Source organism: Candoia aspera, chromosome 2 (genome assembly GCF_035149785.1).
Source record: "Candoia aspera isolate rCanAsp1 chromosome 2, rCanAsp1.hap2, whole genome shotgun sequence".
NCBI lineage: Eukaryota > Metazoa > Chordata > Lepidosauria > Squamata > Boidae > Candoia > Candoia aspera.
In genome coordinates, this window is record NC_086154.1 from 172,152,498 (window position 1) to 172,169,543 (window position 17,046).

General features: G+C 40.5%; 1 protein-coding gene across 1 annotated transcript in view; it reads left to right on the forward strand.

Moving 5' to 3' along the window:
* The first annotated feature begins 223 nt into the window (after positions 1–223).
* The window catches only part of DNAH6 (dynein axonemal heavy chain 6), a 168,997-nt gene continuing 152,174 nt past the window's right edge, over positions 224–17,046 (forward strand). Inside the window, exons 1-8 of the mRNA XM_063294890.1 lie at positions 224–466; positions 7,723–7,990; positions 9,076–9,210; positions 9,309–9,442; positions 10,046–10,150; positions 12,720–12,888; positions 13,762–13,872; positions 14,790–14,990. Of these exons, the coding sequence (XP_063150960.1) occupies positions 228–466; positions 7,723–7,990; positions 9,076–9,210; positions 9,309–9,442; positions 10,046–10,150; positions 12,720–12,888; positions 13,762–13,872; positions 14,790–14,990 (1,362 nt within the window). The 5' untranslated portion in view covers positions 224–227. The remainder of the gene's footprint in view (positions 467–7,722; positions 7,991–9,075; positions 9,211–9,308; positions 9,443–10,045; positions 10,151–12,719; positions 12,889–13,761; positions 13,873–14,789; positions 14,991–17,046) is intronic.

Below are 17,046 nucleotides of genomic sequence, written 5' to 3' on the forward strand. Positions count from 1 at the left end.
ATGATACAGCATTGTTGTTGTTTTAAAAAAAAATAGGTAAGCAGTTGTAAATGTTATTGGCATGCAATAAATCTGTGATATTATACTGCTAGGTCAGAATCTAGAAGAAGATGCTGTGTTTACAAAAAGCACAAAATATGCTTAGGGAATCAACAGTATAAAGTTTTTTTTTTAATTAAGACTTATATATAAGTTCTTTTCCTTTATTTTTATAGTTGCTGAGTGCTATGGTACGACTTCCAACTCCTCCTAAGCAACCACGTAGTGTAGTAAAGATAAGTGCTTGCAAACCAAGCTCAGCTCCACCTTTGTATACCTTTAATGAACCAGAGGAAGTAATTAAAGCTAATATTACAGAGCCTCTACAGATTATAAGAATAATATGTGAAAACAAAAATCTTGGATTTCTATACCTGACTCCTGCAGTGCCTAAATCATCAATTGAGTATGACAGCTATAACTTGAAGTGAGTTACTTTTAAATTTTAGAGTGATTATATATATAAAAAAGTAATAATATGAATTTACAAATTTACCACTTATAATACCAATCTCCTACTGATGGTTAATATACTGTATATAAAGTACTCAAAAATAGCATATGTTGCACTTCTTAATATAGTTATATCTAGTTCTTATATTTTTCTTACATGTATATGTTTTTACTTGATAGATGTGGTGCTCAAATTAGAAAGCTTATGTCTTTTTTCTTAGAAAGGGGGGAACTAAAATAAAATTGTCCAGTCCAAGGAACACTGTTAACATTTGATAAAGAGGCCAATTATATGATGTATACAGCTCAAAAGATGTAGGTGTCATGTTCACTGTTTCAATGTGCACTGTACATCGTAACGTTTCAGATGCCATGGTGCTGACGCGTGTTTCTGTTGGGAGGGAGCTGCTGTGAAACCTTGTGCCAAGCTCTGTATCTATGTTCATTTCAATGGAATGTGTTTGGGTTATGTGCTCTGCTCAAGGACTTTTCCCGCAGACCATCAGAAGCTGTTAGGAGCACCTGGGATTGTGAGCCTGGGAAGATCCTATGGGGGGAGGGATTTCATTTGCACTGAGGATTTTTAGTTTGCATTTGGTGCGCTTTTTCCATTCTCAGCATTCTTTGTGATCCTGCATACTATTCTTTAATAAATCAGATACCTTTGTGATCCTGCTTTTGAGTCTGATGGTGTTTAGAATAGGCAATCCTTACATAAAGCTGAGAATCACCAAAGTTGTACTGTTAGCTCCTACCAAGATTAGTTTCTTGTGAGGGAAAACAGTTAACGATGGCCAAATCCAAGCTCACGACCGAGAGACTTGAGGAGCTGACTAGCTTGATGCCCGAGTCAATGGTCAGGAGTGGAGAACTGAGCCTCACCCCAGAACCTTCAGGTTTCCGGCAGGATTCGAGTTCCAGCCCTGAGGTAGAGGAATCCGACGATGGGAGAGCACCAGAGCAACCGGCACCCAGTGAATCGCCCGCAGAGTTGATCACCTGGGATGAAATGGGAGAACCCCAGCCAGGGACGTCCCAGGCGTCCTGGAAGTATCGGTTCCCGCTGACCCCAAACGTAGAATCTACCACGGTATCAGCAGGGAGACAGCCTAACATGCGAGGGAGGGAGGAATCTCAAACCCCTGAAAGGCTAAGAGTGGTAGAGGCCAAATTAGAATCGATGGAGTACATGCTAAAAAACCTGTCTCTGTCATGGGGGGGGCAGCCGAAGTGCGAAGGAGATTCCAGCTCCACGCAATCATCCTCCATCCCCTCACTTGGACTGCTGGCGGAGCGGGGCCGGAGACGGCGCCGAGATGAATCTCCACCCCGCAGAGTTGGACCATCAGTGTCCCCACCCCGAGGAGGAAGAACCACTGTAACCTGGGGCCCAACCACTCAAGCAGCCGCTAATTCAGCTCCAACAGGAGCAGGGGTGAAAGACTTTTCTGTCAAGTTTGATGGAGATCCAACTAAGTTGTCTTTCTTTCTCACTAATGCTAAAAGTTATATGAGGCAGTTTGGACCATACTTCCCTTCCGAAGAGGCTAAAATAACTGCCATTGCCACCAAGCTGAAGGGACGAGCAGCTGACTGGTATGTTCAATTAAGTGAGGCTGACTCTCCTGAGCTTGAGGATTTTGAGGAATTCATGTGGGCATTAAAGCTGCATTTTGAGGATCCTCTAGCCAAGGCAAGGGCTAAAAAGGCACTGAAGGATCTTACAGCCAACTGTCTGTAGCTGATTACGCCCTGCAGTTTAAGGCTTTAGCTGGGAAAATCCCCAACTGGTCTCAGTCAACCTTAATAGAACGGTTTAAAGAGGGACTCAACAGGGACGTCCTGTGGTGGGCGTTGTGTAGAGACGACCCAGAGACATTGTACAAATGGATCTGGCTGGCTGGCAAAGCTGAGCACGCCCAGCATACCTACATGCAAACCAAACGTCCTGAAAGACAACCAGCCACCATGAGGGGACCCCGAAGTGCTGCAACTGCTACCCAGCCAGGCTATAGAGCCTGGGAAGAGGAGAGAGATTGGCGCTATGTGAGGGGTCAGTGTCTCCGATGCAGAAAGGAAGGGCATTGAGCAGTTGATTGCCCAAAAGCCAAGGCTGGAGACCAAGCAGGCAAGCTGCCGGCCAAATCGCCGCCCCCCTCGTGGCAGATGACAGCAGCTAAGGGGGCAGCCGATGCTGAAGAAGTACTCTACTTCTCGGGAGAGGCTGAAGACGACTCTAAGGAGCCGGCGGGAAACGCCAGCCACCTGCCATGAAGAGCACCTGCAGGCAGGTGGAGGAGGATGGGCGCGAGGATGCTATGGTGAGTGCTGACTGTCCCACTCTAGCAGTGAAAATGAAATTGGGCTCCTGCACAAAGACTACAGAGGTCTGGGCTTTAGTTGACTCTGGGTGTTCCAGGTGTCTGATTCACCCTGATCTGGTTGCTGCTTTGGACCTGCTGAGCTTTCCCCTCCAGCAGCCTTTGATCTTCACACAGTTGGATGGTTCAACGGCGGGGGGGGGGGGGCGACCCATTTCACTGGAACTGTCGCAATGCAGATGGGCAGCCACCGTGAGACTTTAAAATTTATAGTAGCACCTGTTGGCAACACCTTGGTAATTCTGGGGATTCCCTGGTTGACCTATCAAAGCCCACATATAAATTGGGAACACAGAACTCTGACTTTTAAGGATGGGTTTTACCAAGCCCCTATCGTGGAGAGGGCTTCAAGCGCGGGGGTTGGAAGGGCTGCAATTGCCATGCCGCACCCTAGTTTGGCACGTTTAGAAGGCTTGCCCGATCGATACCAAGATTTTGCAGACGTCTTTGGAGAAATGGAAGCAGATCAGCTACCCCCCCATCGGAAAACTGATTGTGCCATAGAGTTGATTCGTAACGCTCAATTGCCCAAGCCAAAAATTTATCCAATGACTCAGAAGGAGCTTGGGGCATTACAGGACTTTATCGACAAAAATCTGTCAAGGGAGTTTATTGAACCTGCAAATTCCCCAGTTGGGGCCCCTGTGCTATTCCGGGAAAAGAAAGATGGCACGCTTAGACTCTGTATGGACTATCAGGGTTAAATTCCGTCTCAATCTGCAACAAATACCCTCTCCCACTCATGAAGGACATGTTAGCTCATTTGTCAAAGGGGAAGATTTTCTCCAAGCTCGATCTTCGTGAAGCCTATTTTCGCATCTGCGTACGAGCTGGAGACGAGTGGAAAACCACTTTTAATTGTCCACTGGGTTCATTTCAGTACCAAGTCCTCCCTTTTGGGTTAGCAGGGGTGCCCGGAGTCTTCATGCAATTGATTAATGAAGTATTACATGATCATTTGTTTAAAGGGGTCCTGATTTATTTGGACGATGTGCTCATTTACATTGAATCCAAGGAGGAACACGAACGCCTTCTCAAACAGGTGTTAAGTAAGCTTAGAGATGCCAAGCTTTATACCAAGCTTTCCAAATGTGAATTTCACAAAACCCAACTTGACTATCTAGGCTATAGGGTATCTGACAAGGGCATTGAAATGGACCCTGAAAAAATTCAGGCAATTTTAAGTTGGGAACGTCCCTGCACCCGGAGGCAATTGCAAAGTTTCCTAGGGTTCAGTAATTATTATCGGCAATTTATCCAGGGGTTTGCTGAGATTGCTTTGCCCCTTACTGACTTGCTACGTACCAAGGGTTTGGGGGAGACACGCAAGGTAAAAAACCCTGGGGTGGTGCTGAATTGGACACCTGAATGCCAGGCAGCATTCGAGAAGTTAAAAACCCTCTTCACTGCTGAGCCTATTTTGCAGCACCCCGATCCTGAATGCCCCTTTGTGGTCCAAGTTGATGCTTCTGACTCCTCAGTGGGGGCTATATTGTTACAGAGAGATTCTGAAAATCACTTGAAACCCTGTGCTTATTTGTCCAGAAAATTTTCTGAAACTGAGTGCCGGTGGCATGTTTGGGAAAAAGAGGCTTTTGCTGTAAAAGCCGCTTTGGAAGCCTGGCGTCACCTCCTGGAAGGCGCTAAATGCCCTTTCGAGGCTGGGACCGATCACAGGAATTTGGAAGCCCTCCGCACCCCCCGGCGTCTCAGTCCTAAACAAATTCGCTGGGCTCAATTTTTCAGTCGCTTTAACTTCCAGTTAAAATTTATTCCGGGAAAGAAAAACTTTCTGGCCGATGCTTTGTCATGTTTACCTCAGGACTCTGACCACGTGGCAGATATAGTTGGGACTGTTCTCACTGAACCACAACTGGGCTTGGTTGCCGTCACTCGGAGCCAGACCCGTGCACAGGCAACCCCGCCCCCAGCCCTGTCTGGGAAGTGGAAAATGCAAGTTCCTTGTCAGTTACAGAAGGACTTTCTCCAGGCGCTGAAATCTGACATTTGGTTGCTAGCTAATAGAGACAATGTTTCTTTTGAAAACGGTCTGGTGTGGGTGGAACACCGTCTTTATGTGCCTGAAACTTTAAGAGCTGATGTTTTGCAGCGTTCCCATGATGACAAACTTGCTGGACACTTTGGTTTTGTCAAAACCTTACATTTGGTTCACCGTCAATTTTGGTGGCCAACCTTAAGGCGTGATGTAAAAGACTATGTTGCTTCCTGTCCTGTTTGTGCCATGTCAAAGCGTAAAGGAGGTAAACCACAGGGGCTTCTGCAGCCAGTGGCCAGCCCATCCCGTCCCTGGGATGAGATTTCTATGGATTTTATTGTGGACTTACCCCCCAGTCAGAAGAAAACTGTCATTTGGGTTGTAAAAGATTTCTTCTCCAAACAAGCCCATTTCATTCCATGTGCGTCCATCCTGTCGGCCCCGTAATTGGCCCACCTATTTCTCATCCACATCTACCATCTCCACGGTAGCCTCTCCTGTTTGGTCACCGACCGCGGGACACAGTTCACTTCCCTGTTTTGGAAATCATTTTTAAAATTGATTGGCACCAAACAGGCGCTGTCCACAGCGTCGCATCCTGAGACTGACGGATCTACTGAGGTTTTGAACTCTGCCCTTGAACAATTCCTTAGAGCATACATAAATTACCATCAGGACAATTGGGTGGACTTGCTGCCTTTTGCTGAAGTGGCTTACAACAATGCTGTCCATCAAAGCACCGGGCAAACCCCTTTTCATGTGGTTTCTGGTCATGACTTTGTTCCCATACCTGAGCTGCCACAAACCCCTCCCCAATCCTGTTCTGCCTCTGACTGGGCTGTTAAGTTGGCTGATTCCTGGCCAGTGATTCAACAGGCTTCGGCTGTTGCCCAGGCTGCTTACAAGTTTCAAGCCGATAAACATCGTTCTCTGCAACACGATTTCAAAATTGGGGATCAAGTGTATCTTTCTACCAAATTCATCAAGTCCCCACAACCCTCTAAAAAACTTGCTCCCAAGTTCATTGGTCCTTTCCCTATTGTTGGTCTTACCAATCCAGTTACTGTTAAGTTGGTCCTGCCTCACAATTTGAAATGCTCGCACCCTGTTTTCCATTGCAGCCTACTCAAGCCTGTCCACCACTCTTCCCGCTGGCATCCCCAACCTCCTCCTCCTGCTCCAATCATGATTGGTGGCCAACAACACTTTGAAGTCAAGGAGGTCGTTGATTCTCGCAAGCTTCGAGGCACCCTTCAGTATCTGGTCCGATGGAAACACTTTCCTCATCCTGAATGGGTGTCTGCCCACCACGTTAATGCTCCTGATTTAGTTAGCCATTTCCACTTGGCTTACCCTTTGAAGCCTGCCGCTTAGTGTTTTCTTTATTTTGGGGGGCAGTATGTCATGTTCACTGTTTCAATGTGCACTGTACATCGTAACGTTTCAGATGCCATGGTGCTGACGCGCGTTTCTGTTGGGAGGGAGCTGCTGTGAAACCTTGTGCCAAGCTCTGTATCTATGTTCATTTCAATGGAATGTGTTTGGGTTATGTGCTCTGCTGAAGGACTTTTCCCGCGGACCATCAGAAGCCGTTAGGAGCACCTGGGATTGTGAGCCTGGGAAGATTCTACGGGGGGAGGGATTTCATTTGCACTGAGGGTTTTTAGTTTGCATTTGGTGTGCTTTTTCCATTCTCAGCTTTCTTTGTGATCCTGCATACTATTCTTTAATAAATCAGATATCTTTGTGATCCTGCTTATGGGTCTGATGGTGTTTAGAATAGGCAATCCTTACAGTAGGCTATATATATGAGTGTATATGAGATGTTTTTCAAACAGTTGTGGCAACATTGAAGAACAGTATTATCATATGCCAAATGTATGTTTTCAATATTGTTTTGTCAGGTAATTTATATACCAGCTAACAGCGTACACTGACAATTATTGCATAAACAGTAATCATCTATTCATGTAGTTTAAATATCCTAGTGCAATTAGCAGTCTATTGCTGAAAGAAATGGGGAGAAAATATGTCATTTCCCATTAGGACTATGCAGAGATCATGTGATATGCTTTGAAGGCATGAACTGGAACTCCAACAATGTCCCAGTTCCCTCCCACTTACTGCAGAGCAAGTCCCAATACTTGGATTCAGAGCAAGATTTGGTAAAATCAAAATATACTGTCTCCTAATCTAGCATAGGATAAACACTGTCATATTACTGTTTTTCAGCAGATTGGGGCAACAGTTTCATGCAGGATAGAGCTTCATGCAGAGATGAAGTGTGCTAAATTTTACAGAAATTGTGCAGGGACATTTGAATAATGCACTTAGAAACCCTGATTTATGCCTTCAACGTGAACAACTAAAGTTTGGCCTGGGTGGGAAGTACAACTACTATAGTTGCTACCATTTGTCTTGCATTGAAGCTGGAATGGTGTCATTCTGAATCACTCCATTCCATCCTGGGTAAATAAAAATTTGCTTCACAATATTGTATTTTTGTCAAGGATTTTATCTAAATCTGATGGAGGAGTCTGCATCTAGTAATTAAAGAAACAATGCAATGTGTTCTGTTATCCAGGATGTGTTAGAAAAGGTCTTGCCACGATCAAAAGAATTATGTCAATTGCCACCATTCCTCCTTGCAAATTAATAGATTGGTAGCAAAACCCATGATATGGAATGGCAATTTGATTCTAAATAAGAACACTGAAAATAACAAGTATTTTTCTTATTAGGTTCTGTGTCCTACAGGTACAGAATAAACATACACAGATAGTTGGTTATTGCTTATTCAGATCTTGGCAATTAATTTATCCTATTAAACTAGTTGTTTTCATTTATTTTTAGAATTGTAAATTATGACTGCATTAACAAAAATGACTACTACACTATTAGCCCACAAGCAGTTATTCATACATATAATGGAGAAGTTGAGTACCTGGAACTTGAACGCTGGGAGCAAGAATATCTCTATCACAGAGCACTTATCAAAATTACTATATTTACTATATTTCGCAAATGGAAGTCATTTAACGTATGGAGAAAGAATGTCCGCTCCAAAAAGATCAGTGCATGTCGCCGAGCTTTACAGAAGAACTTATTCATTGTTAATGCTGTATGTATTGTGTTTTTATTACTGAAATAATACATGTGAAGGACACTGGATAATCTAATACACTGTATTGTTTTGAAGAGGTCACTCAGTAATACCAAAATGATTTGCAGTATACTTCCTTGTGGTGAAATATATTGATATTAACATAGCTTTGTAGTTCCACAGCTCTGAATTAGTGCTGCTAGACTTTAGTTAGTATAGAAAGTCAATAAAGCTCATAATCTAAAAAGTTAACAGAGACTTTCATTTCTGGAAGAGAGCCAAAGATATACCTCTCTTCACAGAAAGAGATATTTTACCAACAGAAAGAGAGTTGAACTATCAGAAATGCCTGATAATAGAAAGGGGAAATTTTTCATTTATTCCATTCTTCCCCAGTAATCCCTTGACCTGCTTCTATGCTATTCAAGAAGATCCCTTTGCACACTTAGAGCAGTTTTTAAGGAGCTGAGATGGTATGGAATTTATTGATGCGATGATGATGATGATGATGATGATACCTTGCTTTCCTATCTGAAGAATACATTTAGTTATTGGCAAATACAGCCTCTCCTTCCTTTCCTTAGTGAATACTGGGAGCATCTTTTCCATGAATGGAATTTGGAAATGTATTATTTTCAAAAACTAGAAAGCCATTTTGTTCATTTTCTTTAAAAACAACAACAACAACACCTTGGTTCCTTCCTGACATTACATATATGATAATGCAGGATCACAAAGACATTGCATAGCTCTGTGTAGTCACTTGGAAAATAAAAGACAGTATTTTTAATATATGGGAACTCAGTGAGATGATATCCCTAATATCCCACCATCTTCCAGAGGCCAACAACTAGCCACATCTCTAAGTCAATTTGGAGAACTTCTGTGGAAACATACCAACACCCCTTTACCCCATCTTGATAAGAAGAAACTGGGAGACAGAGAAGGGAGAAAGAACAAACAGGTCTAACCATGTGATTTCCAACTTCTCAAATCTAATGGAAATATAAAAGCTATTTGCTTTCGTTGTGCTATTCAGAATGAAACTTACACAGTACTTTGTAGTAGTTCTTTCTGTCTTATTGATTTGTTCTGTTTTGCAGTGTTTGAGACCAGCAATTCTAAACATCCAAGAAATGTGTTATCGAATTGGTGACATGGCACTTTGTCAAGTTGAAAAGGACTATATATACACACTGATAGAATTTAAAGGTACTCAGTTCAGTCAACTAAAAGATGTAAGTTTCATTGTTTCAGTTGTTCAAGATTTTACATAAATAATTTTAATTGAAATCAATTAAATATTCATTCATCTCTGATGGCATTGAAATTTTAGGTGGCATCTCATTTGTCAGAGTTCAGAGAATTAGCCAAAGAAGTGGTTAGAGGTGCATGTCGAACTGCACTGCTTGAATCTGGTTTCACTCCTGATGATTATTTTTATGGAATAGAGAGTACAGGTACAAAATTGCCATATTAAAAATAAATAATAATGTTTATATCTTTATTCTAAATGCCTGCATGTGTACTTCTTTTATTTCAGATAAGTGGGATTAGAAAGTTCTTTGAATTTTCAAACAAATGTACTTTCCTGCAACTTTTGAACTTTGGGAATTGCAGTTTTTAGTGGTGGCTATTTAAAAATAAGACAGGATCAAAATATGATCTTGTGTATGAGAAGGAAGGGCAGATCACCCAACATTACAATCTCAATATACAGCAGGGAGAAGTTAGCGTGAATTTTTTTGGGGGGGAGTACAGCCTGGCCCAATCCGTGCTCTGCTCCCATCAGTCTCAATCATCTGATTGGCCCCTGCAGAATCTCACAGGGACCAGTATTGCCCTCCCTCCAATTCCAGAAAGGATGCCTCTCCTTGGTCTAATCTAAGTCAAACAGGGCCTAGAATAGGAAATAGTTTTTTTAATATTATAGTGAACTGTCTAGGAATGGATTGTTTCTTTAACTGTAAATGTACTGGTATAGCTTTGTGCTTGGAGTAATTTCAGTAATACGCACCTGTATTTTTCCCCAGAACAGATAGCAATGGTAACAAGAAAAGAAGTTATTGCAAGTACCACCGTTCCTCGTGTTGAGAAGGATTTTTATGTCGAACAACCTGAAAGAATGACATACACAGAACAGGCCAATAAAAGGGCTCAGTGTGGAAGGCTAACTTGGTTAGTAATAGGATTTCTGCAGGTGTTTTGCCATAATGTCATCTTTCTCCCAATTTAGAAGTGAAAAAAAAAGATGAAAGGTCCCCTGTGCAAGCACCGAGTCATGTCTGACCCTTTGGGGGGATGCCACTTTCACAATGCTTTTCTGGCAGACTATAGAGCGGGGTAGTTTGCCATTGCCTTCCCCAGTCATCACCTTCCCCAGCAAGCTGGGTCCTCATTTTACTAACCTTGGAAGGACAGAAGGCTGAGTCGACCTGAGCCGGCTACCCGAGAATCCAGCTTCCCCTGGGATCAAACTCAGGTACTACACCTACTAATTTAGAAATAGTAGGTGTAAAATAGCACAAGTTCTTCTTGTGAAAGTTGGTGATAATTATAGGCTAGGTTCACCTATCATGTGAAAACAAAAACAAATGTCCCGTTATGGCTTAGCATGCTATGGGAACTCAGTCATAGACATCTCTACAGACTCAAATCCTATTTTGTGAAAGTTTCTTTCAGCGGACCTTCCATCAAAACCCAAGCTGCTGTTTAATAATAACAGTGAAAATATAAATGTGAAAACTATAGTCCACTCCTTCCTTATTATATTTAGTACTACTTACATCATAGTCTCAGGGTTCTTTATGTTTCTTGGCAATTGCCAGGACAGCCTGTGATATCCAAGAGGGATGGGATTATGAATGGGTAAGTCCTCTTGATATTACTGAATGTGAAAGAGAAATCAATACAGTGGGAACATTTTTAATGATAGTTAACCAAGCAATGTTATTTATTGCTTGCTATCTTTGGCCCTTTGTTTTAATTTTGCTGCTGCTTTTTGTTTGCTGAAACTATACTTGTAGAATGTGATGTTGTTTTACTGTTAAATATTTTCAGTCACTTTGAATTTTTCCTTCGAAGGGGGAATTGATTTATTTATTTGATTTCTATAGCCGCCCATCTCAGCAAGTGACTCTGGGCGGCTATAGAAATCAATCAATCAATCAATCAATCAATCAAATAAATAAATAAATAGGATAAACATTTCTTACAAAAGTAATCAATTTAAATCACAAATAATTTTTGATTCATGTATCACATTGAGACATTAAGCATATACAGTATGTATGAATGTATTTATTAATCAAATTTATATGGCCACCCATCTAACCAGTAGAACTCTGGGGAGCAAAAAGAGATACAAACATAATGCAGTTAACCAAACCAATTAAAAGAAAAACCAAGTTGAAGTTCCCATAAAAATCTCATTACCAACATAGTACACCACTCCAGAGCTTCATTGACATCCTTTCCCCAGTGCCTGGAGGAAAAGCCAGGTCTTTACAGCCTTGCAGAAAGCAGGGTCAGGGCCATCCATATCTCTCAGAGGGCAGGCTGTTACCCAAGGCAGGCACCGTGACAGAAAAGGGACACATCCTAGGATCTCCTAGATGGCACTGGTTCATGAGGGGACTCGGAGAATGTCCACTCTGTCAGAACTGGAGGGATGGGCAAAAACCATTGGGGACAGGAATTTCTATAGGGAACCTGATGACCAGATCGGGAAGCAGGCTCCACAGGAAGACTATTACTATAGGCTATAGTAGAAGAATTTTGTAAGCTAGATGGTGCTTTACCTCTCCTCCCTCTTATATCCCAGTGAATCAGGGAGGAACATGGCTGTATCTGTTCTGAATAATACCTTGTTTTCCAGGATTTAAGGAATGTTTCAGCCCTCTTTGCTTATATAACAGTTCTTGCCTATTTCTCTGAAGGTCATCTCCTGATTCTCTACACCTGACCCTGTTCCATGTAAGGCTTTAAAGATGACAACCAGCACCTTGAATTGCACCCATAAGCCTGCTGGGAGTTAGTGCAGCTCATGTAGCAGCAGTGTTACATGGATGTACTATAGTATACCAATACTGAACATGTCACTGCATTCTGGACCAGTGGAAGCTTCTAAATGTTCTTCAAGGGCAGCCCAGTCTAGACCTCATTGCGGTAGTCCAACTGGGAGGTGACTAAGACTTGAGTGACTGTGAACAATACTTTCTGATTTCGGAACAGGCACAACTGGTGCACAAGATATATTTAAGTGAAGGCTGTCCTTGAGCAAGAGCTGCAAGTCCAGGAGTACCCCCAGACTGCATACTAAAACTGCCTGGGGGAGTGTTACACCCTACTCCATATCTGACTTTGCCTTGTTGTGTGACATGTAATATATAGGAAAGCCATTCTTGCTTAAACTGAGTCTCAAATTTATACTGTTACTGCATACTGTTAATTTTGCCATTGCTGTATATTCCCTAAGTTTGGTTTCCCAGTCTGATATTGTCAGCAAAGTATTTCTTTTCCAACGTTGGGCCAAGTTTGTCCTCACAGCTGTCAGTATATATCTTAATAAATATTTTGCATAAGGATTGGCACTGATCTCTCTCTCTCTCCCCACACACACACTCTCCCTCCCTCCCTCTCTCTCTCTCTCTCTCGTGGAAAAGTCTCACTGAAACCTGTGGGACTTTCTGTACAGTCTGTGCTAAGACAGAAGTCTGTATTACATTGTTGATTTGTTTGTTCCCAGCTTTATTCGTCTTGCTGATTACCTTATAGTGAATACTATGCATGTCTTGGCAGTTAAATCTGTCACTACTCTTTTGAATTACCTTACTGATAAGTTGAAGAAGACACCATTTTCAGAAGTCATCCAGAAATGGAATACAGATGTTGTAACTGAAGTTGTGGAAAAGAAGGTAATATTGACTGAAGTAGAATGTTCAAACTGTTAGGAATGACTTGATCATGTTCAAACTATTAGTAAGAATTTAAGAAAGAATTTAAGAAAACTTACTACTTAAGGCAGAAATCATTGTTTTCTATTGATCAATATCAGTCATTTTGTTTTGATCTCATATATTGTTTCTGACTTTTCATATTCTGTGCAAATGTGCCTCTTGAATCCATTTTATCAAAAGAGATCAATAAAACATACCTGTATGCTTTATAATTAGAAAATAACTGATAAAGAGTTCTGTGTGAAGGCTTATAACATAAGAAATGCTACTTGTTGGGAGAAGTAGTGCTGAATAATATCCCGAAAAGCCTCTACTAATCCTAACTAGTAATAAAATAATATTCATTGAGAAAATGGATACATCTGATTAAAAATTTCTATTTTAGACAAAAAAGTGATAACGTCATTTTAAGAAAAGAGTACCAATATTAAGGGGTCCAGTAACAGGGGATGCATATTAGAAAGAATGAGTATAATTTAATATGAAAGAAGAAAAAGGGATGTACAAACAGCTGAAGTTTCCGCATAACCAGCATCATCTGATTTAATGATAAGAATTAAAGGTTGACTATAAAACCAAAAATATGTGTAATTAAATAAAATCCATAACACAAAGAAGCAACGTAGTCAAAGAAAAGGAAGACCTTCAGCAACATTCCTAATTGAAACCTGCAGTCATGTTGGGCCTGTGAACATTTGCTGACTTAAGTGCCTGCCGTATCTGAAACAATCCTTGGAAATTATTTACAGGGAATGTGTTAGGTTAGAGGACTTTAGAGTCTGAGTTCCTTGTCTGGTTTAAGAAAAACATTTTATTTTTTTTTTACTTTAGGGAATTTCATTGACTACGGAGGAAGATGAGACATCGATTCCAATGTTTCTTGTAGAGTTAATTTTAGAAATCCATGCGCTGTTGTTTGAACCAACTATGGACGAATTCCAGGTTAAAATTCATTTAGTTTTAAAAAGGTTCCCATTTTAAAAAGTGTAATCATGGGGCACGGAGTACTGGGAAAAGTGAACTTTATAGTTACTGGTCAGATGTAACTCTTGATTGGTATAGATTTAGTCTGGATGGTACCTCTGGAAATAACTTTTGATCAACCGAGCCTTGAGTCTGACCAGCATATTTGAGAAGTATAGGCATCCTCAGACAATGCAATATGATCAAGGACAACATATTGTTTCTTAATGAGTTGAATTTTTATCAGTGTAAGGCAGTAGGAATGAAGCTAGTAATGTTAAAAGCTGTGTAAAATGAGGAGCAAGCATTGGAAACAGTATTTGAAGGCATTTGGGCAATGACAAAGATGCTGTGAAAATTAGGAAAGAATGAAGATTAGGTAGCTAGCACTCAGGTAAAACTTCAAGTTTGTAATCCAGGGGAGTCTGTGTTTAAAATAAAAATCTCTGTATAGTCCTTCCGCTTGCCGAGAATAGCCATGGCACTTAATTAATTACTTCTTAACATGACTATCAGTGATTCTATGCAAAGCAAGTCAAATGTGACTCTATTTTTAGAATCTCTATCTTTCTTATTGTGGTTTTAATATCATGTATGAACTATGGAGATTTATTTCAATTTTAGATGGCATTCGCGTGTTATGCGTTAACGTTAGTGTAATTTAATACACAGAGACAGCAGTCCTCATATCCTTTTTCAGAAGTGAAAACTTTTGAAATAGAAAATTCCAGAGACCTAGTCTTCAAAATGTTAGATTTGAGGATCTTCACAAGAAATTTTAAGATTGTTGTAAAGAATACAACAATATTTATGTGAAGAGCTCTGAAAATGCTATGCAAATGCTATCTTTAACATAACAAACATTTTAATAGATTTTCTTCTATTTTGTCAAACAGGATACTATGGCAGAGATTGTGTCTCAATTTCAGGCAACTGTGTTATCTGTTGCAAACCTTGTTCCAGATCAGTATTTTGATGCCTTCACTCGTCCTGTTATTAACAACAAAATTGAAGATAAAACATGTGGTGAAGGACCAAGCTTAGCAACAATGTTTAAAGATGATAAACATCTTCAAAATATTATCCTAAAAATAAAGGTATATGACACCTTTGTTTATAAATTTATATACATTTAAATATTTATTTCAAATTGCAAAGGTGCTGAAGTACCAGTTTCAGACCTGATTGATTGATTGATTGATTGATTATATACCATCAAGTTGTTTTTGACTCCTTGCAACCACATATATAGATTTTCTCCATAACAATTTGTCTATAGCTGGTCCTTCAGGTCTTGCAATGGTGTGCCCATCATTGCTGCTGGTCATTCCCTTTTCTTTCTTTCCACCTTTCCCAGAATAGAAAATAATTTGAGCCTGGTCATTTGTGCCTCGAGTGAGAACTCTGGTTTGATTTGTTTGACGATTCATTGGTTTGTCTTTTGGGCTGTCCACGGTATTCTAAAGAGTCTTCTCCAACACCAAAGTTCAAAACTATCAGTAGTCTTCCTATCCTGCTTGTTCAAATCCCAACTTTCGTTTCTATAGAGGGTCACAGGAAATACCATGGCATACACGATTCTGATCTTCATAGGTATAGACACATCAAGGCATTTGAATATCTTTTCCAAGGCCTTCATGGCTGCTGTACCAAGTACTTATGTGCGACATATTTCTTGACTGCTTCTTCCTTTACTGTTGATGGTTGATCCTAAAAGGCAAAAGCTACCCACCACTTCAGTATCTTCATTGTCAATTCTACTTGTTGTCATTAGTTTGGTCTTCTTTGTATTTAATTTTACTTCCATTTTTCACTTTGCTCCTTAACTTTTATTACTAGAGCTTGCAGATCCTTTGCATTTTTGGCTATTGGGGTAGTGTCATCAGCATAGTGCAGGTTATTGATGTCTCTTCCTCCAATTTAAAAACCATGCTCATCTTCCAATCCAGCTTCCATTAATATATATTCAGTATATAGGTTGAATAAATAACGGTACAGTATACAGCCTTGTTGCAGTCTTTTGCCAACCTGGAGCCAGTCTGTTTCACCATGTTCTATCTGTACTGTGGCTTCCTGACCTGTATATAAGTTTCTCATGAGGACAATGAGATGTTCTGGGATTCCCATTTTTCTGAGCACATTCCACAGAGACAAAGGCCTTTCTATAATCAGTGAGGTACACAGTGACTCCTTTTTGTTATTCTTTGGCTTTCTCAATTATCCAGCATGCATCAGCAATAATGTCTCATGTTCCTTGGCCTTTTGTAAAGCCAGCTTGAACATCTGGCATCTCTTTTTCCATGTAGGGCTCTAATCTGTATTGGATGATCCTAAGCATTATTTTGCTAGCCTGTGAAATTTAAGGATAATGTATAATAGTTTGCATACTCTGTTAAGTCTCCTTTTTTTGATATTCAAATGTAGAAAAGCCTCTTCCAATCTGTTGGTCACTGTGTCATTCTCAGATTTGCTGGAATAGCTTGGTTAAAAACTTCACTGATTCTTCTTTGGTTGCATTCAGTGGGTATTCCATTAGTTCCTGTAGCCTTCTGATTTGGTAATGATGGGAGTGCTGATCTAACTTCATCTTCTAGGACCAGAGGTCTGTGTAAGTAGGGAATATCTTCTAAGGTATCTTGGATGTAGACATCTTTACTATACAATGATACTCCTTCCATCTTTCTTTGATCTTCTTTGAATTGGTTACTATCTGTCCATTGGCATCCTTTGGCATACCAATTCGAAGTTGGAACTTCCTTCTGAGTTCAGAGATCTTTTGAAAGAATTTCCTTGTTTTTCCATGTCCTTTTACATCTTCGATGTCTTTACAGATGTTATTGTAATACTGTTTCCTGTGTCTTCTAACATCTCTCTGAAACTCTTTAAGTTCCTTTCTGAAATTTTTGTCTTTTGGGGCTTTGGCTTCTCTTCTCTTCTTGGCAATTTCCAGAGTTTGTTCTGACATCCAGTTTGCTTTCTTGTCTTTCTTCATTTTTGGCAGTCTTTTTTCACATTCTTCTTTAACAATTTCTTTAAGTTCATCCCATAATTCATCTGGTTCTCTATCAATGAGATTCAGGACTTCAGAGCAATTTCTGACACTCTCCTTAAAAATGGTTCAAGGTCATATCTGTCCTGTTCAGACTAGGAGAC